Here is a 27,615-nt window from a genome sequence, read left to right as displayed (position 1 = left end):
GGAACCCTCTTACACTGTTGGTGGGAATGCAAGTTGGTACAGCCACTTTGGAAAACAGTGTGGATGTTCCTCAAAAAAATTAAAAATAGAGCTACCCTATGACCCAGCAATTGCACTCCTGGGTATTTACCCCAAAGACAGATGTAGTGAAAAAAAGGACCATATGCACCCCAATGTTCATAGCAGCAATGTCCGCAATAGCCAAACTGTGGAAAGAGCCAAGATGCCCTTCAACAGGTGAATGGATAAAGAAGATATGGTCCATATATACAATGGAATATTACTCAGCCATCAGAAAAGATGAATACCCAACTTTTACATTAACATGGGTGGGACTGAAGGGCATTATGCTAAGTGAAATAAGTCAAGCAGAGAAAGACAATTATCATATGGTTTCACTCATATGTGGAACATAAAGAATAGTGCGGAGCACCACAGGGAAAGGGAGGGAAAACTGAATGGGAAGAAATCAGAGAGGGAGACAAACCATGAAAGACTCTGGACTCCGGGAAACAAACTGAGGGTTACAGAAGGGAGGGGGGTGGGGGATGGGGTAACAGGGTGATGGATATTAAGGATATTATGCTAAGTGAAGTAAGTCAAGCAGAGAAAGTCAATTATCATATGGTTTCACTTATTTGTGGAACATAAGGAATAGCATGGAGGACATTAGGAGAAGGAAGGGAAAAATGAAGGAAGGGGGAAATAGGAGGGGGAGACGACCATGAGTGACTATGGACTCCGAGAAACAATCTGAGGGTTTTAGAGGGGATGGGGGTGGGGGGGTGGGTTAGCCCGATGATGAGTATTAAGGAGGGCATGGAGTACTGCATGGAGCACTGGGTGTTATACGAAAACAATGAATCATGGAACACTATATCAAAAACTAATGATGTACTGTATGGTGACGAACATAACATAATAAAATAAAATAAAAATAAAATCTAAAAAAAATTATATGTGCACAGCAAAGGAAGTCAAAATGAAAAACAAAATGAAAAGGTAACCTACAGAGTGGGAGAAAATATTTGCAAATCACGTATCTGTTAAGGGGGTAATATCCAAAATGTATAAAAACCCATGCAACTCAATAGCAAAAAAACTAGCAATCCAATTAAAAATGGGCAGAAGATCTGAATAGACTTTTTCCCAAAGAAGGTATACAGATAGCCAGCAGGTACATGAAAAGATGCCTCACCTTACACCTGTCAGAATGGCTAAAATAAAAAAGATAATAACAAGTGTTGGTAAGGATGTGGAGAAAAAGGAACTCTTGTGCACTGTTGGTGGGAATATAAATGTCCATTGCTGCAGCCACTGTGGAAAACAGTATGGAGGTTCCTCAAAAAATTAAAAAAAGAAATACTGTATGATGCAATAATTCCACTACTCGATATTTATCCAAAGAAATGGAAACAGTAATCCAAAAAGATCCATGCACCCCTACGTTTATTGCAGCATTATTTACAATAGCCAAGATATAGAAGCAATCTATCAGAGGATGAAAGGACAAAGAAGTTGTGGTATTTATATACAATGGAATATTATTTGACCATAAAAAAGAAGGAAATGTTGGGGTGCCTGGGTGGCTCAGTCGTTAAGCGTCTGCCTTCAGCTCAGGTCATGATCTCAGGGTCCTGGGATCGAGCCCCACATCGGGCTCCCTGCTCAGCGGGAAGCCTGCTTCTCCCTCTCCCACTCCCCCTGCTTGTGTTCCCTCTCTTGCTGTGCCTCTCTCTGTCAAATAAATAAATAAAATCTTAAAAAAAAAAAAAAAAGAAGGAAATGTCTCCATTTGCAACATGGATGGACCTTGAGGGCATTATGCTAAGTGAAATAAGTCAGACAAGGAAAGACAAATACTGTATGATTTGCTTGTATGTGGAATCTAAAAGAAGCTGAACTCATAGAAACAGAGTACAATGGTGTTTGCAGGGTCTGAGGGGGTGAGCAAAATGGGGACATGGTGGTCAAAGGGTACAAACTTCCAGTTATAAGATGAATAAATTCTGGGAATTGAATAAATAGCATGGTGAACATAGTTAACAATGCAGTATTAAATACTTGAAAGTTGGTAAGAGGATAAATCTTAAATAACCCTACCACAGGAAAGAAATTGTAATTATGTGAGGTGATAAAGGTGTTAAAAAATGCTACTGTGTGGGCGCCTGGGTGGCTCAGTTGGTTAAGCGACTGCCTTCGGCTCAGGTCATGATCCTGGAGTCGCTGGATGGAGTCCCACATCGGGCTCCCTGCTCTGCAGGGAGTCTGCTTCATCCTCTGACCCTATCCCCTCTCATGTGTTCTTTCTCTCTCATTCTCTCTCTCTCAAATAAATAAAATCTTTAAAAAAAAATGCTACTGTGGTAACCATTTCATAATATATAAGTGTATCAAATCAGCAGTGTACATCTAAACTTACAAATATTATATATCATTTGCATCTCAATAAAGCTGAACAAAAAAGAAACCAACACTCATTACAAACAAAACAAAACAAAACATAAACCAACTCAAAATTCATCAATGGCAGAATGGATAAAAAATGTATAGTATGTTGAAATGATGAAATGTCATACAGGAACAAAAATGAATAAACTATAGGTATATTATAACACAAATAAATCTTATATAAAGTAGATCCCCCAAAAAGGAATATGCACAGTGTATATAAAACATGATTCCATTTATATAAAGCAGAAAAATAAACCCAAAACCTACTAAACTGCATTGTTTAGGAATCATGAGGCAAAATAAAAATAAAAGCAGAGCAATTATTACTGTAAAATTCAGAATAATGGTTACCTTTAGAGGGAACAAAGGGATTATATCCATCAAGTACTTCTAAGATGGAGGGAGAAATTATGTCCATGCAGGTGGCACATATGGGGACCTTCTGTACTATTTTTAGTGTTTTACTTCTTGATAGTGGTTATATGGCTAATTATTATTCATTAAACTGTATACTAAACTTTTATGCTTTTTTCTTTATAATTCACAGTTAAAATGGTCAAGAAAAAACCTCAAAATAAAACCCTGAACTTTTTAATACTTTTTAACTAAATTGTACCAGTAAGTTATTCTGTACCCCACCCCTGAGCTATACCCGACTGTTGGTCCTCTTTTCCCTGGTGTGGGTGCTGGGCATAGGGTAAGGCTCATAGAGGAAGTTAATGAGAGACAGGGATGGGTTGAGTTTCAAAGAGGTAATAAAATACAGGAATGAGTTAAAGATAAGGGAATATTTAGAGTTCAAAGTCAGAGGTGGTTCAGGAAGAGAATGAAGAGTAAAGGGTGGGATTATGATTTGAATGCCTGTCAGTTACATTACATGTTGGCTGATAAAAACGCAAACAGAGAATTTACATTTATTTTACCAGAGCTGTTTTGTTGATGATTTATCAAAACTGTAGCATTAAAATAATGCCCTCAAACTACTCATATGAAAAAATCCTGATTTGGTCAAGGCAAGCATCTTAGAGGGCAGTGATACCTGACTTGAGACGGAAAACATGAGAAGATAAACATAGGGAATGAGCAGTTACCATAGAGGGAACAGCATAAGCAAAGACTCAGAGCCATGGAACAGCAGGTGTGTGCAAGGAAATAGCAGAGTGCTGTTGCTGGAGGTAGGACACGTGGAGAGCTGAGGCCAGAGAAGGGTGGCAGAGACAGAATATTCCAGGGCTTTGTGTGCCATGTTAAGAGTCAAGAGTCTGCTGTTGGTAACCAAGAGCCATAGAAAGGTTTTGTGGAAATGACATGGTAGTGAATAAACATGAAATTTAAAAAAAGCAAAGTATTAGGTATACATGGACAAAATAATGTTAAAATACACATATTTTCACTTAGATTAGAAATTAAGTAACAGTAATGCTTAAAGTGTTTAATTACAATTGATTAATTTTATTCCCTCTAAAGTCACTTCCAAATAAAACAATTAGTTGATAGGTTGTCATTCTGCTTTATCAGTCCATCTCTTGTGAATTTCATTACCAAAAGGCATGTAACATGCTATTCAAAAATCAGATCTTCACTCATTAGTCATATGAGATTAAAACTGCTCATTTTATATTTCTCTTCAATACATTTTAATTGTAACAGAAGACAGAACTTAAATCTTGAAAGAGGTAAATTTGTAACAAATAAGAGAATAGACTTACAGATATTCCTTGAATTATGATGGGATATGTCAAAAATGCATTCAATGCGCCCAACCTACCAAACACCATAGCTTAGCGTAGCCTACCTTAAATGTGCTCAAAACACTTACATTAGCCTACAGTTAGGCAAAATTATCTAACACAAGGTCTATTTTATGATAAATTGTTAAATATCTCCTGTGAATCATTGAATACTGTACTGAAAGTGAAAACAACGGTTGTATGGGTTCAGAAGAGTTTAAGTGTACTGATTTACTCTTGTGATCACTGCTGCCCCCCCAGCGTCATGCGATGGTATCATACCACATATTGCTAGTCCGCTAGTCTGGGGAAAAAAAGGCCCAAGTTCAGAGTACAGTTTCTATAGAATGCATATCACTTTTGCACTATGGTAAAGTTGAAAAACCATAAGTCAAGCCACCATAAATTGAAAACCATCTGTATTTATCCGCTGCGCTGCACTTTTAGGAAATTCACTAGTCTCCAAGTGGTAAAGGATTCAGTAAGGGACTGGACAGATTTTACGATAGATGCACAGGAATATCTTTAAAGCACTTTGAAGGTTAGCATCTTCATGAATAATGCAGTTCATAGAAATTACAGACAATGCTCAGTAGAATTCAAGAGAGAGATTTAGAACTGTGGAGATTGAGCAGTAGCTCAAAATCACTACAATGGCTAAAGATAATGGACAATTAAGGTGTATTTAGTTAGTTCTGGAATGCTTAAAATATATTATTCAGAGCCCTTAAAAAGGAAACAGCATATTATTTTATTTGTGATAATAGCAATGTTTCCACCTACTAGTGAAGGTTCATTTGCATTCCACAGCAACTCACTGGGGTCTGCATTTTCTGGATCATATATCCATATAACAACAACCTACAAAATAAAAAGTGTTTGCATTTCTTTACATTTTGGACAAATTTCATTTTTAGTTGTGGCAAAACACAACCATAAAAATGTTTTTACTAATTTAAAAATTTTTGATTATCCCATTAAAAATATCAAAAGTGTTATGTGTTTTTAACAAGTGAAATAGACCAAAGACCTATGAAGGAAGAGTTAAGATCCGCTAACACTCCTGCCGTAACTAATTTTAAAACTCTGTGTGAATGTGTATGTCTCTTTCTCTACAATCATAATTAGACACAGCAACCCCTCATCCCTGCACTTTTTACAAAAATGAAATCACATGACGCATGTTATCCCTAACTCGCCTTTGTTACTTAGACGCCATGGCCATTTCAATAGATGCAGATCTAATTTTTTTTCTTTCTTGTTAATTTTTTTCTTGAATAGACAATTTATTCACATAGTTAAAAAAATTATATTAAAGTGAAAATTGTCTCTCCCACTCTGTACTCCATCTGTACCCCACAAGTATCTACTACTAGTAAGTTTTCTTGTTTATATTTCTGTAAAATTTTTGTGCATAACTAAGACGTTATTTTTTCTTTGTATATAAATGTAAGTATGCTAAACACATTTTTCAAACATTATATTCTTCATGTATAGTTATATTTTAGAGATCTTTACATATTCTCATTAATTTTTCTACTGCTTATTATTCCAAATTATGGAGGAATCATAAGTAACTAGTAACTTACTAATAAACATTCGTTCTCCATGGGAGATGATGGACTCTGAAAAACAGGCTGAGGGTTCTAGAGGGGAGGGGGGTGGGAGGATGGGTTAGCCTGGTGATGGGTATTTAAAGAGGGCACGTTCTGCATGGAGCGCTGGGTGTTATGCACAAATAATGAATCATGGAACACTACATCTAAAACTAATGATGTAATGTATGGTGATTAACATAACAATAAAAAATTAAAAAAAATTCATTCTCAATCCTTTGCCATTATGATCAATGCTATAGTGAGCAAATTTGCATATGTATTATTTTGTACCTTGGACTATACCTAAAAGTGTAATTGTTGAGGCATAAAGTATATGCACTTGTAATTTTCATAGATACTGCTAAATTGTTCTCATAGCAGCTCCACTCATATACTGTCACGCCAGCAGTGTATGAGATTTCTTCTTTCCTCACAGCCTTCCCAGCATAGTGTGTTGTCACATTTATAATTGGCCAGTCTGATGGGTGAAAAATGGTACTTTGACGCAGTTTTAACCTCTCTTTTATTATAAAAAAAAATTTGAGCATCTTTCCATACGTTCAAGTTCCACTTGTATTTTCTGTCTTGTGAACTATTTGTTCATTTCCTTTACCTATTTTCCATTTTTCTATTGGGTTGTTAGTCTTTTATTTATTAATTTGGGGAAGTTCTTTAAGAACTTCTACATCTATATGTTTTGTATCTTGATCTGTGTTTTGGTTAGGTGGTTTTACACACACACATATACACATATATGAAGATTTTATTCCTTTTATAATTATATGACATTCCTACTTATCCTATTTCACCTGTTTGCCTTAATTCTATATTGTCCTTATATATTTCTGCCCTCCCTCCCTTCTTTCCTTCCTTCCTTCCATGCTTTTTATAGCAGGGTTTTATTTCACCTTTATATTCCCTTCACCTATTAAGCCTCTCTCAATCTATGTAACTTGATTTAAACAACTAGTATGTATCCTTCCTTATTTTTCTCCACACTATATGTTTGCAGACATGTACAGAAATACATACTTACATTTATTTATTTTTAAAAAGAGGCATTTTAAGGGTTTTAAAAACAAGATTGGGTCATATTATACACACTTCCCATATTCTCTTTCTCATGCAAGTATATACATCATTGAAATTCTGCAGTGTCAACTCTTATAAGGCCTGAATAACATTCTACAGGTGTATGATATAGTAATTCAATAGTTCCATACATCACCCAGTGTCCCTCATTCAACAAAATTTGAGAGTGGCTCTTGCTATAGGTTCTGTGTCTTTCTTGTTGAATTTATTTGTATTTTATAGTCTTTATTGCTATTATAAATTTGTAATATTGTACTTTTTTGTGTCTTATTACTTACACTATTATGTTCAAGACAATGTTAAATAATAATGATGATACTGAGCACATCTGTCCAGTTCCTGATTTTAGTTGAATCAGAAGTATTTTGTAATTTATAATAATTATTTATAGTTATTTGAAAAGTCAATGTTTTTTATTAAAATCAAGTGGTTCCCTTATAAACTTATTTTGCTTGGTGTTTTCATTAGGAATGTTTATTCAATTTTTAAATTTACTATGTGATCATTTATTTTCATCTTTATTGTGTTGATGGAATGGATATTGTCAGCTTTCTTAGTATCGAACCAATGTTGCATTCTGGAAGATACTGGCCCTTTTCAATGTATTCTTTTAATATATTGCTGGATTCCATTTGCTAATATTTGTGTAGAATTTTTGCACCTATATATACAAGCATATTTGTCTACACTTCCCTCCCTCCCTTCCTAACTTTCTGTTTGCCCACTTTTGGTTTTAAAGTAGTGTTGGATTCAGGAAATAAATTGAGGGAACTTTCTATCTTCTTTATGATCAGGTGAGACTACATTGTTAAGCACAGATGATATCATTATTACCCTCTTTGTAGATTTTTTTATTATCATGAAATAATTTCCCTCTTCATGTCTTTGAAAGTTTTTGGGCTTCACGTATCTTTTATTTGACATTCATATCATCACTCCAGTTTCCTTTTTTAGAAAACATTTTATTTATTTATTTGATACAGAGAGAGAGAGCACAAGCAGGGGGATAAGCAGGCAGAGCAAGAAGGAGAAGCAGGCACCCCCCTGAGCAGAGAGCCCAACGTGGGACTCGATCCTGAGATCATGACCAGAAACGAAGGCAGACGCCCAACCAACTGAGCCACCGGGGCCCCTCCCCAGTTTCCTTTTGATAGTATTAGCCTGTTTGCATCATTTTCTTTCCAAATTTTTTGTTACTCTTTAACTATGTAACTTTTATTAAAATCAGATTTCTGGAGTTTCTGTCATATAATGGGTGAATTTAATCCAATCACAATTTTGATTACTAATTTAATTTAAATGATTTTGAAAATCTTATTTTTGTGTCCCTATATTCTATGCTTATTTTTTCTTTATTTTGTGTTTCATTACCTTCTACTAAACTGTTAGCATTTTAAAATTTCTTCTTCCAGAACTCTACTTCTTAGAAATTTTAGAAATTATATATTTATTTCTATTACTTCAATGGATAGTCTTACATTTTACATGCATATTTAATGTAGGCTAAAGTTAATCCAGTATGCCTATCCTGAATGCTTGTAAGGACCTTAAACAATTTCAAACCCAAATCCCCCTTCATTTTCACTCTTTACTGGCTAGCTTTTTAATTTTATTTTGTTTTTTTAAAAAAAATTATTGAAAAGTTTTGATTGCCAATGTTTATTTAAATTTATTAGCATATTATATAGTTCATTTGTTCACCATTACTCAGATACACATATCTGAGTATTCATGTCTTCAATTGTGAAGAATTCTCCATAATCATCTCTTTCAGTATTATGTCCAATTCATTTTATTCCCTTTTGGAACTCCTATTATATGACATGATATATGCAGTATGATAAACTGTCTCCGTCTATCCTCTATGTCTCTTAACCCTTTAGATATTTTCCATATCTTCATTTTTGTGCACTGCATTCTGCATGATTCCTATTCCAAATCACTGATTCTGTAATTTTCTCAACTGTGTCTGGTCTTCTATTGAAACTGCTACTGAACTTTTATTTTTAGATGCCTATTTTTTCATTTCAACACATTTTAGTGAGAGGTTTTTCAATTTCTGAATGCTATATAATTGTTTTTTATTTCAATTCCTTCTGTTATTCCTTTGAATACTTTAAATATGGATTTAGTAGTCTTTCAGATGGTTCTCATTTCTAGCTTTCAATAGTATGAACTTTCTCCATTTTTATGTATCTATTCCAGACTGTTTTTTTTATGTGTGTGTGTGGTTTATACCTTTTACTTTGAGGTTATTTTCAGAGGGTTTGTTTTCTATGAGAATCTTAATACACTCTGGGTTATGGAAATGAGTTTTGCAGTCAGATTTTCTCTGATTCTTTCCTTTCTCTTTTTCAGGGTTTGCTGATTTTCTTTAGTGATATGTTTGGATTTCTTTCTCTTTATTCTTTGTATATTTATTAGTGGTTTTTGATTTGTGGTTTCCATCAGGTTTATATAAAACCTCTTCTTCATGTAACAGTCTATATTAAGTTCATGGTCATTAAAGTTTGGACCCATTCTTTACTCTCCTCCTCCCCACATTTTCAATATATGTTGTTATATTTCACATACTTTTGTGAATTCCTTGACTGTTTTTTTTTTACAGAAATATTCATTTTTACTGCTTTTGTGATTCCTACCTTTATACTGTCACTTTTGGTCTTTCCTTTCCACCCAAACTGTCCCCTTTAATATTTCATGCAGGGCTGGTTTAGTGATAATGAACTCCTTTAGTTTTTGCTTGTCTGGGAAACTCCTTATCTCTTCTCCTTTTCTGAATGATAACCTTGCTGGATAGGGTATTCTCAACTGCAGATTTTTCCCATTCAGCACTTTGAGTGTATCATACCACTTCCATCTGGCTTGGAACATTTCTGTTGAAAAATCTCCTGCTAGCCTTATCGATTTTCCCTGGTAAGTTACTTTCTTCTTTTGTCTTGCTGCTTTAAATATTTTTTATCACTATATTTTGCCAATTTAATTACAATATGTCTTGGTGTGTGTCTGCTTTTGTTGATATTGATGGGGGTTCTCTGTGTCTCCTGGATCTGGATATCTGTTTATTTCCCCAGATTATGGAAGTTTTCAGCTATTATTTCTTCAAATAAATTTTCTGATCCCTTTTCTCTCTCTTCTTCTCCTGGGATTTCTATAATATGAATGTTATTATGTTTTATGGAGTCACTGAGTTCCCTAACTCTATTCTTGTTTTGCATAATTCTTTTTTATCTCGTGTTCAGTTTGATTACTTCACATCATTCTGTCTTCTGGGTTACTAATTCATTCCTCTCCTTCTTCCAACCTCTGTTCATTCCACGAAGCATGTTTCTCATTTTCTTTATTGTGTCCTTTATCTCTGCTATATTGTTCCTTACCTCTGTGTTAAGGGTCTCACTCATGTCTTCTACTCTTCTCAGGTCCAGTGAGTATCCTTATGATCAATGCTTTAAATTCTCTACCAAGGCATGTTACTTATATCTGTTTCACTTAGATCTCTGGCTGTGGCCTTGTCCTGTTCCTTCATTTGAGATAAATTTCTCTGTCTTCTCATTTTGTCTACATCTCTGTGTTAGGAACATTAGCTATGTCTCCTGTTCTTGAGGGTAATGGCCTTATGAGGAAGAGGTCCTGTAGTGCCTTGCCATATACTGTCTCCTGTTCCCCAGGACCTGGTGCTTCTGGGAATGTCTCCAATGTGTGCTGCCTGTACTCTGCTGTTTTGTCCTGGCTGCTTTATCCTTCAGGCCAGTTATCTGCAGAGTCTCTCTTTGCCTGTTGTAGGCAGTGTTTGGTCCCTGGCTTTAACGTGGCATGTTTTAACCAGGTGTGCTTTGGTCTGATTGTGATATGAATCTGTTGCCACTGCTGGCAGAACAGAGGCTCTGCAAAACTCCCACAGTGGGATGTGGTGTGAGCAGGGGTTGTTTGGGCGGTCTTCTAGGGGAGGTGGCCTGCTGCACCAGGACTGGGCAAGTATGGTTCACATGAGTGGTGCCACTGGAGTGTGTATCAGGGGTTGGCTGATACAAGCCCTGTGCTTGTGCTGCGGGTCAGGGGAGGGAAGTGGTTCTGGCCAATTCTTTTGTTCCCAGAGGTGTCTCTCCATGAATGCTGCCTCTCTGGGACTCATAAATGAGCGAGTAACCTTCCCAATGTGTGCTGCAGGTGCTCTTCCAATCACTGTTTCCATGCTGTATGTCTGCTAGTTGTTTGCCTGACTTCTCCCCAAGAGCAGTGCAGTACCCCCTGGGCTGTATCCCAGTCAAGCTCATTGACTTTCAAAACTCCAGGCTTTAAACCCCACTGGTTGCAAGAACTCACAAAATTCAGCCCCTCTCACTTTCCAAGCCAACTGGTATGGGGATTCATTTTTCCTGTGTGCTCCCCTCTGTGTTAGTCTATCTCTCACCCTTCCCTCCCTTCCACAGTGGCCATGATCTGTTTCTCTCCCAAACTGCATCTCTGCACTTCCTACCTTCTTCAGTGTGGCTTCTTTTCTACCTGTAGTTCTGGAGTTTATTCTGCTAGTCTTCAGGTCAACTTCTGGTGCATTTAGAATAATTTGATAGTATCTAGTTGTATTCATGGAAAGAGGCAAGCCTAGGGTCCTCCTACTCCACTGCCATCTTCCATCCTTGGACCAGATTTTTTTAAAATTTAAATTCAATTAGCCAACATATAGTACATCATTAGTTTCATATGTAGAGTTCAATAATTCATCAGATGTGTATAACACTTAGTGCTTATCACATCACCTTCATCACACCCACATCATATCACCTCCTTAATACCTGTCAACCAATTACCCCATCCCCCCATCCATCTCCCCTCCAGCAACCCTCAGTTTATTTCCTATAGTTAAGAGTCTGTGGACCAGATGTTAAAACCTTTTGATCTCAAGACCCCTTCATAGCCTTAAAAATTATTGAGAATCTCACAGAGCTTTCGTTTTATGTGGGTTAGATCTATCAATATTTACCATGTTACCATGTAACAAATTAGAACTGAGAAGATTTGAAGATATTTATTAATTTATTTTAAAAACTATAATAAACCAATAAATGTTAACATGATATATATTTTTATGAAAAATAACTATTTTTCAAAACAAAAAAAATTAGAAAAATTGTTTTACATTTTACATTACAAAATGTCTTTAATATCTGTCTTAATAGGAGAAAGCTGAATTATCATCTGTGCTCTTACATTCAAGCTGTTTTGTATATGTTCTTTTGGTGGAAGCATGTGGAGAAAATCTACCCTCATACAGATATGTGGTTGGAAAAGGATAGACCTCATGGAACTCCTGAAAAGGTCTGTGGAGCTCTACAGGTCCTCAAACCATATCTAAAATATCACTGCACTCTAAGAAAATTTTGTTGAAAAATTAGTTTGGAAAATTCTCCTTCTGGGAAACATGAAAGATTAGAGGTAAATAAGATAGTGGTGATATAGGAAGGATATATAAAATTTTTAAAAAACTTTTACCTGGGTTAAATTGTGAAAGAAATTTCTGTTGGGAAAAAGAGGAATCATATTTTAGTAAATAGCACACTAAATATTAGTTTGAATATTCCACTTTCAATATACATATTCCTAAGTTCTTCCATATTCTCCTTATATTCTATTACAGATATATAAACAAATACTAAATGTTAAACCCTGCATTAAGCAAGTCTATCGGTGCCATTTTTCCAACAGCATTTGTTCACTTCATGTCTCTGTGTCACTCACAATAGTTTAGACTTTTTCATTATTATTTTTTATAGTGATCTGTGATCAATGATCTTTGATGTTACTATTGTAATTGTTTTGGGACACCATGAACTGTACCCATAGAAGACAGTGAATGTAATAAATGCGTGTTCTGACTGCTCCACTGAAAAAAAAAAAAAAAAAAAGCTACATATGTCTATAATTAAACAGAACTATTGATTCTCACGTGTCATCATGTGTCAAAGGGCTGAGAGGCTTGAATCTGCATTCTGCCTTAACAATACTACAAGTTCATATAGCTAAAGTTGCATGAGTATTAATCTTTAAAAATGTGACATGATCATTTTGCCTAAGAAAACCTGTAGTGTTTACATGCTGTAATTTATGTCAAATACAAGTTCATTAATTAGCAATGCAAATCCTTTATTAATCAGCCTTTCAATGCAAATTTTCTGAAAGGGACAACATTCATTTGTATGTTAAGTTGCATGTTTTTTAGAAAGTGATATTTTTTTTTTCATTTAAAGATATCTATATTTTCTTTATCATATAATCCAAAAAAGTCAATGCCTCAGGACTCTTTTATTGGCCGATTGCTGCACAATGCCCAGTACATTATTAAATGTAAAACAAATGAAGATATTTCAGGAACCAGTAAATATGTATGCAGTGAATGTCTGAGACCCATATAAGGAAAACAAAATTTCATACATTCAACCTGATTTTAGAAAAAAAATGAAAATAAGTACTATAAATCTTTTTTTAAGATTTTTTTTTGTTTGACAGAGAGAGAGAGAGAGAGAGCTCACAAGCAGGGGGAGTGGCAGGCAGAGGGAGAGGGAGAAGCAGGCTCTCCACAGAGCAGGGGGAGCCCGATGTTGGACTCAATCCCAGGACCTTGGGATCATGACATGAGCCAAAGGCAGACGCTTAACCGACCGAGCCACCCAGGCGCCCCAGTACTATAAATCTTGATAGGCAAATGTGCTGAGAGTTCACAAAGTACTAAGTTGATCAAAAAGATCCATAGCTCCAGGGCTGGTATGTCTGCCCTGTGTTATGCTACTTGTCAGAGGTGCAGGAAATAAGAACAGAAGTGAAAACTGAGTTACTTATCTGGAAAGGAATATTTAAAGGCAAAAGGAGAAATGTACTGATAATATGAGAAAGCTTTATTTAGTATTAATACTAAAAACCTTATAAAAAGTAACCTTGTAGAGAGATAGTAGCAGCTGATGTTAAAGTAATAACCTTGATTCCCATGGATGATTAGCAACATTCTGTTGGATCTTTATCAGTTTGCTTGGCGTCCTTAAATTGGTACACAGACTGAAGGTAATAAGAGGGTCAAGGAAAGAAACCTGAATGGAGCTAACATTTAAGGTAAGGACAGATCATAAAGAGCCAAAGAAAGAAACTGGGAAAGGATCATCATAGAAATAGAAGAAGCTGATGTCACCAAGATGGTGCAGTAGGAGAAGCCAGCCTCTGTGCCCCCACAAAAATCAATAATTAGACAGCTATCTACAAACAAACAGTTCTGGAGTGCTCAAGAGTCAACTTAAGAAACTTCAACATAGTGGAACAAAAACCTGAGAACAACTGCACAAAAGAGGAAGGAAGAATGCTTCATTTGTTCCATATCCCCCCATTTACTGAGCTGGCACTGCTCAGCACCAAGAGGGAAACCGCCAGCTAGAGAATTCCCTTCTCCAGAAAAGGGAACGCAGGGAGAGGGACCAGCTTCCCCAGTCTTTCTGGGTATTGCATGAAGGACCTGCTTTTGTTTCACCCCACCCAGGGACCAGCAAACCTGAGATGTATAGAGATGACTAGGAACAAGGAAGAAGGGCAGGGGTTACCAGTATCAGCCACACAGTGGGAGCAACCAGGGTTCCCAGTGACCTGCTCTTTAGAGAGGACCTGGCAGCTTTCACCATAGAAGAAACAATTGATCAGTATAGTCACCATGGACCCCTGCAGATTTCACTAGTTTTTACCCCACAGGTTTTTGCATTTGCAGATGCCAGCTGCCTGTGTCCCTTCCCATTCCCCTCCCCTCACTCCTGTCAGAGAATGGGATCCACACAGGCAGCTAGCCCCAGCCTCTGCAGCTGTGCAAGTGCAAGATGCAGCCCAGAACCCCACAGCTGACCTCCACCCCCTTGTGGGTGCTTGGGGCTAGCTTCTCCAAATGTGCACCTATAGGCCCCCCAGCCCGACTTCCATTACTTGCTCTGCTACCATGAGCATGTCTGTGGCAAGACCCCGCAGCAATGGGAATACATCCCAATGGCCAAGGCTCTCAAAGCTGTTTGTGAGCCCAGACCTGGCCCTGTCTACTATCACTGGCCTCCATTGCTGTTCTTGCATCTATGGTGAGACATCACAGCCACAAGACATAGACAGTCAGGGCTCCTATAGCTGCTAGTGTGCCTGCATTCAGCCTGGCCCTTGCCCTCAACACTATGTGTGTGTCTGAAACTGACCCCTGCCAGTACACTGAAAACTACAGCAGGCTCCCACAGCTGAATATGTGCACACCACTGGCTTGGGCCACTATAACTTCCTGCTCTGGTTCCTAGTCACTGGACCTGGAGGAGCTGCTTAGAACCCTAACAGCCTTGCAGTGACTATGGACACTACACAGCACTTGCCCGATACCACACAGCTGTTGATGTTATGGACTCCAGTGGCCTGAGCTAATGAGACATCATGCCTCCCTGAACCCAAAGATGCCACATGCCCCTAAGGTGCCTTACATCATGAGACCTGGGGTCATAGCACACTCTACCCCGAGGTAAAGGTTTTCCTTAGCAAAGTTAGTCTTCCAAAATTTGGAAGAGGTGACTGCTTCTTCAAATATGTAGATACTTATGTGAGGCTAAAGGGAACATGAAGAATCAGGGAATCTTGACACCACCAAAGGAACACAGTATATTCCAGTAATGAAGCCCCCAAAATGGAGATAAATACCCTAAAAAGGAATTCAAAACAATGGTTCTAAAGATGACCAGAGAGCTACAAGAGAACAAAGATCAACAATTTAATGAAATCAGAAAAACAATAGAAGAACAAAATGAGAATTTCAAAGATAGAAAACATTAAAAAAAAAAACACAGAAATTTTGGAGCTAAGGAATACAATGACTACACTGAAGAATTTACAGGAGAGCTCCAACAGAAGCCTGGATCAAACAGAAGAAAGAATCAGTGAACTCAAAGGCAGATCATTTGTAATTACCCAGTTCAGAAAATAAAAAATAAAAAAATAAAAAGGAATGACCAAAGCCTGTGAGACTTATGGGATACCATTAAGAGAAACAATCTATGTATCACTGGGGTCCTAGAAAGAGAAAAGGAGAAACTTAGAAACTTAAAGATAAAATGGCTGAGAACTTCCCAAACCTAGGGAAAGATTTGATATTTGATATTCAAGTTCATAAAGCTGTCACCCCAAAATTACAATCTAAAATGATCTTCTCCACAACCATTATAATAAAACTGTCTAAAACCAAAGATAAGAAGGGAATTTTTAAAGCAGCAGGAGAAAAAAAAAAATCCTCTCATACAAAGGAATCCCCCTTAGGTGAACAGTTGATTTCTCAGCAGAAACCTTACAGGTCAGGAGAGTGTGAGATAACATATTCAAAGTGCTAAAAGAAAAAATTGTCAACCAAGAACACTTTACCAGTAAATCTTTCCTTCGGAAATGAAGGCAGGATGAAGACTTTCCCAAACAAATAAAAGTTGAGGGGGTTTATCACTACTAGAATTTCCTTACAAGAAATGCTGAAACAGTTCTTTAAGCCAAAATAAAAGGCTTCTAATAAGTAAAAAGAAAACATGAAAATACATAACACACTAGTAAAGGTAAGTATATGATGAGATTCTGGATAAGTTAATATTGTAACAAGGTGGTGTGTTAGCCACTTACCTTTAGTATAAATGTTAAAGGACAAAATTATTAAAAACAGTTATAGCTAAAATAATTTGGTAACAGATTCACAACATAAAGAGATGTAGAGTTCTGGGAAGATGGCAGAGTTGGAGGATCCTGAACTCTCTAAATCCCACAGAAACACTGACATTAACAGCCATATGAGTGCAACTAATACAGAAAGCGACCCAAAGACTAGCAGAACAGACTTTCCACAGTTAATCACAGAGAGGAGGCCACATTGAAAAGGGTAGAAGGGGCAGAAACATGGTTGGGAACCCAACACTCTGGTGAGATTAACCACAAATGGGAGGAACATCACAAGCATGGAGAAGCAAGAGCATCAGACTCCACACCAGGCACCCCAGGTATTGGGGACCCAAACTGGGAAGACGAGTAACCATGATATTTGGCTCTAAAAACTGGTGGGTCTCAATTTCATGAGTTTTTATAATCAACAGGGCTTAATTCTGAATACTATAAAAATCAGAGGGCTTAGCTCCAGGAGATCCAGAGGGCAATAGGAAACTGAATCCCCACCCTTAAAAAGCCAGCATAATAAATAACCCAGCCACAATATAGCATAGAAGCAGCAATTTGGAAAGGGCCTGAGGTATATGGCAGATTTATTTACTGAGATGTAGATTTATTTACTAATCTCAGAATGTGTGCTGGAGCAGCAGGGAGAATCTTTAGGAGACTTCTCCAAGAACAAAAGAGCTGGCAGGCACCATTTCTCTGCCCCCTGCCAGCCTAGACAGCTGAAACTTGTGGGAAATGGCATGAACACAATCCACATATCTTGCCAACACTGCATGTTCCGCCTCCATGCTCTCCTGCGTGTCCACCCCATCCAACCTACCCCACTTAGCATGTCCCTTCAAAGTAGCTCCTGCCACATCCCTACTACTTGCAAAAGTAGTCTTGGCAGGGACAAGTGGCTCTCAAAAGTGACTCCAGCCTTGCGGAGAGGGGAAGATAACCAAACACACACACACACACACACACACACACACACAAACCAGTGTTCCCATAGTCCCAGCAGCTGAACCTTGTAGCTGGCAGTGTAGAGTGAGTTCCCTGCTGGTCGGTGTCACTGCAGTTCCAGCACACATACTTGGGGCAGGCATCTGGTCTGACTATGACCTTACTCAGCAACAAAAAACTCTCAGAGACAGCACAGGAAGAAAGCCCTACAGTTCAATATGACTGTAGCACATGCAGACAGACTGGGGGCAACTTTTGAGTCTCACTACCAACTCCACCAACCAACTAAAGCCTCCCAAGGCATAGGCAGGGAGATCACCCTGCAGGTTGGTGCAAGCGCAGCCCCAGCAAATGGAATGGGGGCAGGCATCTGGTCTAACTGCCAGATCCACCCATCAGGAAGGCCTTTTGGGACAAGGCAGGGAGGGTGCCCTGTAGGTTGGTGAGACTGCAGCTGCGGACAGGCATCTGCTCTGACTTCTGAAACTGCCGAACTGCAAGCGCATAGTGGCTCCAGATTGGTCCCTTAATAGCACAGGCACTAAATCCCACCAGGTGCACCCACAAAAGGCAAAAGTGAGCCAATGCAGCTGACTGGACTGAAGGCAAATGTGGCTTAGCCACAACAGTAGCCACAACAGTAGGGCATACAAAACCCACATGGGAGACACCCCTGACATGCCTGGTTCTGGTGAACCTAATGGCAACCACAAATCAAAAACCCTTAATAAATACACAATAAATAAAGAGAAAGGAATTCAAGCATATCACTGAAGAAAGCCATCAAAATACAGGGGAATTGAGCAAAAGAAAAAGAAAGGATCCAAGAGGAACTACAAAAACAACCATAAAACAAATAACAAGATGGCAATAAGTACACACCTATCAGTGGTTATTTAAATGTGAAAAAAGTAAATGCTCCAATCGTTTGTGTCAAAAGACATAGGGTGACTGAACAGATTAAAAAGTAAGCTGTAGCTATATGCTGCCTACAATAGACTCACTTCAGAACTCTAGACACATGCAGGGGCGCCTTGGTGGCTCAGTCGTTAAGCGTCTGCCTTCGGCTCAGGTCATGGTCCCAGGGTCCTGGGATCGAGTCCCACATCAGGCTCCCTGCTTGGTGGGAAGCCTGCTTCTCCCCCTCCCACTCCCCTTGCTTGTGTTCCTGCTCTCGCTATCTCTCTCTCTGTCAAATAAATAAATAAAATCTTTAAAAAAAAAAAAGAACTCTAGACACATGTGGATTGAAAGTGAAGGGATAGAAAAACATTTATCATGCAAATGGAAGTGAAAAGAAAGCTGAGGTGGCAATATTTACATCAAACGAAATAGACTTTAAAACCAAGACTAACAAGGGGCACCTGGGTGGCTCACTCAGTTAAATGTCTACCTTTGGCTCAGGCCATGATCCCAGGGTCCTGGGATCAAGTCCCGCCTCGGGCTCCCTGCTTGGTGGGGAGCCTGCTTCTCCCTCTCCCTCTGCCTGCCGCTCCCCGTTTGTGCGCTCTCTCTCTGTCAAATAAATAAATAAAATCTAAAAACAAACAAACAAACAAACAAAAAAAACCCCAAAGACTAACAAGAGAGAAAGAAGGACATGGCATAATGATAGAGGGAACAATGCAACAAGAGGACATAACAACTGTAAATATTTATGCACCCAATATGGGAGCACCTAAATATATAAAGCAACTATTAAGACATAAAGGATGAAATTGACAGTAACACAATAACAGTAGGGGACCTTAACATGTCATTTCAATGGATAGATCATAGAGACAGAAAATCAACAAGGAAACAGTGGCTTTGAATTACACTTTAAACCAGATGGACCTAACAGATATTCAGAACATTCCATTTAAAAGCAGCAGAATACCCATTCTTTTCAAGAGCCCATTACACATTTTACAAAATCGATCACATGTTAGACAGAAAAACAAGTCCCAATAAATTAAAAAAGACTGAAATCATATCATGCATTTTTCCTGGACACAATGGTATGTATGAGACTAGAAATGAATCACAAGAAAAGATCTGAAAAGGACACAAATACATGGAAGCTAAATAACATTCTAGTGAACAATAAATAAATGGTTCAAGGAAGAAATCAAAGAGGAAATAAAAAAATACACAAGGAGACGAATAAAAATGAAAACACAATGGTCCAAAATCTTTGAGATGCAGCAAAAGCTGTTCTAATAAAGACCTAGCTCAAAAATATGAGAGATCCCAAATAAACAAGCTAACCTTACACTTAAGGGAGCTAGAAAAAGAACAAAGCCCAAAGCCAGTAGAAGAAAGAAAAATAATAAAGATTAGAGCAGAATTCAATGAAATCAAGACCAAAACAAAAAAAACAAAAAAAACAACCCCACAATAGAATGGATCAATAAAACCAGGAGCCAGTTCTTTGAAAAGATCAACCAAATTGACAAACCTTTAGCTGGACTCATCAAAAAGAGAGAGAGAGAGACAGACAGACAGACACACACACATACAGAAAGAGATGGAGAGAGATTGAGGGAGAGAGATTGAGAGAGAGAGAGAGAGAGAACTGAAAATCAGAAATAAAAGAGGAGAAAGATCAACATCATAGAAATACAAACAATTATAAGAGAATATTATGAAAAATTACATGCCAACAAATTGTACAATCTAGAAGGAATGGATAAATTCCTAGAAACATAACCCTTCCAAAACTGAATCAAGAAAAGACAGACAATTTCAACAGACTGATTACTAGCAATGTAATTGAATTGGTAATCAGCAAACTCCCCTCCAAAAAACAAAAGTCCAGGAACAGATAGCTTCACAGGTAAATTCTACCAAACATTTAAAGAAGAAGTAATACCTATTCTTCTCAAACTATTCCAAAAAATAGAAAAGGAAGGAAAGCTTCCAAATTCATTCCATGAGGCCAGCACTGCCCTGATACCAAAACAGATAAAGTCACTATAAGAAAAAAAGAGAACTACAGGCCAATATCTCTGATCACAGATGTAAAAATTCTCAACAAAATATCAGCAAAACAAATCCAACAATGCATTTAAATAATCATTCACCGTGATCAAGTGGGATTTATTCCTGGGATGCAAAGGTGGTTCAGTATTCACAAATAATGACACATCACATTAACAAGAGAAAGGATAAAAACCCATATCATCATCTCAACTGATGCAGAAAGAGCATTTGACAAGTATAACATTCATGATAAAAACTAGGTTTAGAGGGAACATACCGCAGCAAAATAAAGGTCATATATTAAAAACCTGTAGCTAACATCATACTCAATGGTGAAAAACTGAGAGCTTTCCCTCCAGGGTCAGGTCCAAGGTCAGGAACAAGACAAGGATGTCCACTCTCATTGTTTTTATTCAACATAGTACTAGAAGTTCTAGCCACAGCAATCAGACAAGAAAAAGAAATAAAAGGCATACAAATTAGGAAAGAAGAAGTAAAACTATCAATATTTCCCAATGATATGACACTATAATATAGTAAATCCTAAAGACTCCACCAAAAACTACTAGACCTGATAAGTGAATTCAGTGAACTTTCAGGATACAAAATTAATATACAGAAATCTGTTGCATTTCTATATCCTACTAATGAAACAGCAGAAAGAGAAATTAGGAAAATAATCCCATTTATAATTACACCAAAAAGAATAAAATACCTAAGAATAAACTTAGCCAAGGAGATGAAAGACCTATGCTCTGAAAACTGTAAAACACTGATGAAAGAAATTGAAGAGGACACAAACAAATGGAAAGATAGTCCATATTCATGGATTGGGAGAACCAATATTGTTAAAATGTCCATACTACCCAAAGCAATCTACAGATTTAATGGAATCACTATCAAAATACCAACAGCATTTTCCACAGAACCAGAGCAAATAATCCTAAAATTTGTATGGAACCACAAAAGACCCCGAACAGTCAAAGCAATCTTGAGATAGAACAACAAAGGTGGAGGATCACAATTTCAGATTTCAAGATATCCTACAGAGTGGTAGTAATCAAAACAGTATGGTATAGGCACAAAAATAGACACAAAGAGCAATAGAACAGAATAGACATCCTAGAAATAAACCCATACTTTTATGGTCAATTAATCTATGACAAAAGATGCTAAAATATACAATGCAGAAAGGACAGTCTTTTCAATAAACAGTGCTGGGGAAACTGGACAGCTACATATAGAAGAATGAAACCAGACCACTTTCTTATACCATGCACAAAAATAAACTCAAAATGGATTAAAGACCTAAATGTGAGACCTGAAACCATAAAACTCCTAGAAGAAAACACAGGCAGTAATTTCTTATCATCAGTAGAAACATTTTCCTAGATATGTCTCCTCAGTTGGGGGGAACAAAAGCAAAATTAAACTATTGAGATTACATCAAAGTAAAAAGCTTTGACACAGCAAAGGAAACCATCAACAAAATAAGAAGGCAACGTACTGAATAAGAGAAGATATCTGCAATGTATATATCCAGTAACAGGTTAATACCCAAAATACACAAAGAACTTACACAACTCAACACCATAAAAAATGAAATAATCCAGTTAAAAAATGAGCAGAGGACCCAAGTAGATATTTTTCCAAAGAAGACATATGGATGGCCAATGGAGACATGAAAAGATGTTCAACAGCATTAATCATCAGGGAAATGCAAATCAAAACCAAGTGAGATATTGCCTCACATCTGTCAGAATGGCTAGAATAAAAAACACAACAAATAATAAGTGTTAGGATGTGGAGGAAAAGGAACTGTCATGCACTGTTGATGGGAATGCAAACTGGTGCAGCCCTTCTGAGATAAAGAATGGAGGTTCCTCAAAAAAATTAAACATAGAATTACCACATCATCCAGTAATTCTACTGCTGGGTATTTACCCAAAGAAAAGGAAATCATTAATTTGAAAAGATATATGCACCCATATGTTTATTGCAGTATTATTTACAATAGCCAAAATATGGAAGCAGCACAAGTGTCCATCGATAGATATGGTATATTTATATAACAGATTAGTACTCAGCTATAAAAATGAAATAAAATCTTGCCATTTGTAACAACATGGGTGGACATAGAGAGTATAATGCTAAGTGAAATAAGTTAGTCAGAGAAAGACAAATATCATATGATTTCACTCACATGTGCTATTTAAGAAACAAACAAGAAAAAAAAGAGATAAAAACCAGACTCTTAAATATAGAGAACAAACTGATGGTTGCCAGGGGGAGGGGCATTAAGAGTACACTTATCTTGATGAGCACTGCGAATGTATAGAATTATTGAATCATTATAGTGTATACCTGAAGCTAATATAACACTGTATGTTAATTATATTTGAATAAAAAAATAAACATAAAAATACACTAAAAATTTTAAAGAGATGTAAACTGTGACAGAAAAACATAAAATATGGGGTGGGGAAATAAAATGGTAGAGTTTTGTATGTGATGGAAGGTAAGCTGCTATCAGCCCCAAATAGACAGATGTTTCAAGTAAGCCAAAGGGAAACCACAGCGAAAAGAAAAGAAAACAAAACCCAGCTATCATAGGTACACACAAGATAAAGGAAGGGAATCAAAGTATACCATTGTGGAAAATCATGAATTTACAAAGGGACAGCAAGAGAGGAAGAAAAGAGCAGAGGAATATAAAAGAGCAGGGAAATGATTAATAAAATGGAATTGGTAAGTCCTTACCTAACAATAATCAGTTTTAATGTAAATGGATTAAATTCTCCAATCAAAAGGTATAGAATGGCTGCATGTATAAAAAATAAGACCCCATTATATGCTGCTTATAAAAGACTCACTTTAGCTTCAAGGACATATATAGGCTCAAAGTGAAGGGATAGAAAAAGACAGCTCATGCAAGTGGAAACCAAAATAGAGTGGGGTAGCTATATTTACATCAGACAAAATAGATTATAAGTTAAAAAGTTTAATGAGAGACAAAGAAAGTAATTATGTAATAATAAAGAAGCCAATTCCTCAAGAGGATATAACAGTTGTAAATATGTATGCTCCCAACATCAGAGCACCATACATTAAGCAAATTCTAACAGATCTGAAGGGAGCAATACACAATACTATAATAATAGTAGGGGACTTCAGTACTCCATTTTCAACAATGGATAGATCATCTAGATAGATAATCAATAAGGGAAAGTTGGCCTTGAACCATAGTTTAGACCAAATGGACCTAACAGACATATACAGAATATTCCATCCAACACAACAGAATACACATTCTTCTCGAGCACACATGGAACATTCCCCAGGATAGATCAAATGTTAGGTTAAAAAAAAACAAGTCTTAGAAAATTTTAAAATATTGAAACTATACCATACATCTTTTATGACCACAATAGTACAAAACTAGATCAGTAACAGGAGGAAAACTGGAAAATTCACAAATATGTGGACATTAAACAACACACTGAACAACTAATGAATCAAAGATGAAATCAAAAGGAAATTCAAAAAATATCTTGAAACGAATGGAAAAGAAAACACAATCTAACAAACTTATGGGATGCAAAAAAATAGTTCAAGAAGAGGCATTTAGTGTGGTAAATACCCTTGCTAAGGAAAAAGAAAGATCTAAAGTAATCAACCTAACTTTATACTTCAAGGAACTAGAAAAAGAAGAACAAACTAAGCCCAAAGTAGCAGAAAAATGGAAATAACAAAGATCAGAGCAGAAATAAATGGAGACCAGAAAAACAATAGAAAAGATGAACAAACCTAAGAATTGTTTTTTGAAAAGATAAACAAAATTGGTGAAACTTTAACTAGATTAAGGAAAAAGAATACTCAAACTACTAAAATCAGAAATGAAAGTGTAGACATTACTACAAATTCTACAGAAAAGCAGATGACCATAAGAGACTACTATGAACAATTATAGACCAATATACTTGACAATCTAGAAGAAAGAAATAAATTACTAAAAAGATATCATCTACCAAGACTAAATCAGGAGGAAGTAGAACATCTGACAGACTAATAATGAGTCAGGGATTGAATCAGTAAGCACAAATCTTTCATCAAAGAAAAGCCCAGGAATAGATGGCTTCACTAGTAAATTCTATCAAATATTTCAAGAAGAATTAATGACAATCCTTTTCAAACTCTTGCAAAAAACTGAAGAGGAGGAAACTCCAAAACTCATTTCATAAGGCCAGCATTACCCTGATATGAATCAGAAAAGGACACTACAAGAAATGATGATGAATAGATGCGAAAATTCTCAACAACATACTAGTAAACTGAACTCAACAGCATATTGAAAGAATCATACATGATGATCAAATGAAATGTATTTCTGGATGAAAGGATGGTTCAGCATATACAGATCAATAAATGTGATACACTACATTAATAGAATGAAAGGTAAAATCATATGATCATCTCAAAACATGCAGAAAAACATTTGACAAAATACAACATCCTTTCTTAATAAAAACTCTCAACAAATTGGGTATAGAGAGAACATATCTCAACATAATAATGGTGATATATGCAAGCCTACAGCTAACATTATAGCCAATGGTGAAAGGTTGAAAATTTTCCTCTAAGATCAAGAACAAGACTAGAGTTCCCACTCTCACCACTCCTATTCAACGCAGTATAGGAAATCTTAACCAGAGCTATCAGGCAAGAAAAAGAAATAAAAGGCATCCAAATCAGAAAGGGAGAAGGAAAATTGTCTCTGCTTGCCGATATGATCTTATATATAGAAAATCCTAAAGACTCCACCAAGAAACTGTTAAAAATAATCAAGTTCAGTAAAGTTGAAGCATATGAAATCAACATGCAGAAATAAGTTGTGTTTCTATACACTAACAATAAACAATCTGAAAAAGGGGAAGAAAACAATTCCATTTACAATAGCATCAAAAACAATAAAATACTTAGTAGCAAGTTTAACCAAGGAAGTGAAAGATCTCTACACCAAAAACTATGACATTGATAAAAAAGAAATTGAAGATGACCCAAATAAATGGAAATATATCCCATGTTCATGGATCAGGAGAGTTAATATCACAGTATTCATACTACCCAAAACCTATAGATTCAATAAAATCTCTATCAAATTTCCAGTGGCTTTTTTCCCCATAGAAACATAAGAAACAATTCTAAAATGTGTATGGAGCCACCGAAGACCCCAAATATCCAATATTCACAAAACATATATATGCCATAGGACTTGTATAAAGAAATACTACAAATTAATGGTAAAATGACAAACAACCCAATCAAAAACTAGGTAAAAGACTTGAACATATAATTTGCAAAAGGTCATTTGGGAGTGGTCAATAAGCTCATGAAAAATACTCAACATCATTAGTCATCAAGGAAATGCAAATATAAACAACAATGACTGGGACTTCATCAAGATAAAAAGCTTCTGCACAGGGGCACCTGGGTGGCTCAGATGGTTAAGCGTCTGCCTTCAGCTCAGGTCATGATCTCAGGGTCCTGGGATCAAGCCCCGCTTCTCCCTCTCCCTCTACTGTTCCCCCTGCTTGTGTTCTCTCGCTCTGTCAAATAAATAAATAAAATCTTAAAAAAAAAATCATCTGCACAGTGAAGGAAACAATCAACAAAACTGAAAGACAACCAATGGAATGGGAGAAGATATTTGCAAATGACATATCTGATAAAGGGTTAGTATCCAAAATCTATAAAGAACTTATGAAACTCAACAACTCAAAATAAATAATCCAGTTAAGAAATGGGCAGAAGATATGAACAGACATTTTTCCAAGGCAGACCTACAGATGGCTAACAGACACGTGAAAAGATGCTCAACATCACTCATCATCAAGGAAATACAAATCAAAACCACGATGAGATATACCTCCCACCTGTCAGAATGGCTAAAACTAACAACACAGGAAACAACAGAAGTTGACAAAGATGGGTAGAAAGGGGAACACTCATACACTGTGGGTGGAAATGCAAACTGGTGCAGCCATTCTGGAAAACAGTATGGAGATTCCTCAAAAAGTTAAAAACAGAACTACCCCATGACCCAGAAATTGCACTACTAGGTATTTATCCAAAGAACACAAAAATACAGATTTGAAGGGGCACATGCACCCCGATGTTTATAGCAGCATTATCAACAATAGCCAAACTATGTTAAGAGTCCAAATGTCCATCAACTGATGAATGGATAAAGAAGATGTGATATATATATATATATATATATATATATATATATAATGGAATATTACTCACCCATCAAAAAGAATGAAACCTTGCCATTTGTGACAATGTGGATAGAGCTAGAGTGCATTATGCTAAGTGAAACAGGTCAGTCAGAGAAAGACAAATACCATATGATTTCACTCATTTGTGGAATTTAAGAAACAAAATAGATGAACATGGGGAAGGAAAAACAAAAAGGGAAGCAAACCATAAAAGACTCTTAACTACAGAGAACAAACTGAGGGTTGCTGGAGGAGAGATGGGTGGAGGATGGGCTAACTGGGTGATGGGTGTTAAGGAGAGTGTTGTTGTAATGAGCATTGGGTATTATATGTAAGTAATGAATCACCTGAAACCAATTTTACCATATACATTAACGAATTAGAATTTAAATTAAAAACTGAAATTAAAAAAAGACATACCACTTAATTGCCATTGTAATGAAAACACCAAATATTGGTAGAAATATGGAGCAATTGGAATGCTCATACATTGCTGGTAAGTAATTGTTTTGGAAAGTGATTTGACTCTTTCTTACAAAGTTCAATATTTGCCTATCCCATGATCCAGAAATTCTACCCCTGAAAAAGAAATGAAAATCTACATCTGCAAAAAGACTTGTACAAAAATGTACCCAGGAGCTCTATTCATAAAAGCCCCAAACTGGATAAAACGCAAATATGCAACAACAAAGAAGAATGGATAAACAAATTGGCGTATAATTATATAATAATACTATTTAAAAATAAAAAGGAACAAACCACTGAAACCTACAACAACATGGATTTGTCTCAGTAGTCTTATATTGAAGATAAGAAGCCAGATACAGTGCTGCCTGGGTGGCTCAGTCAGTT

The 27,615-nt window shown here is 36.7% G+C and overlaps 1 protein-coding gene across 1 annotated transcript in view; it reads right to left on the bottom strand.

Annotated features, from left to right (window-relative positions):
- Positions 1-27,615, bottom strand: part of CATSPERE (catsper channel auxiliary subunit epsilon) — a 163,029-nt gene that overhangs the window by 123,538 nt on the left and 11,876 nt on the right. The window contains 2 exon segments of the mRNA XM_044916200.1: positions 4,968-5,045; positions 12,365-12,389. Of these exon segments, the coding sequence (XP_044772135.1) occupies positions 4,968-5,045; positions 12,365-12,389 (103 nt within the window).

This window comes from Neomonachus schauinslandi, chromosome 6 (genome assembly GCF_002201575.2).
Source record: "Neomonachus schauinslandi chromosome 6, ASM220157v2, whole genome shotgun sequence".
NCBI classification, from domain to species: Eukaryota; Metazoa; Chordata; class Mammalia; order Carnivora; family Phocidae; genus Neomonachus; species Neomonachus schauinslandi.
Note: the sequence above shows the minus strand (reverse complement) of the source record. Positions and strands in the feature narration are given on the sequence as shown.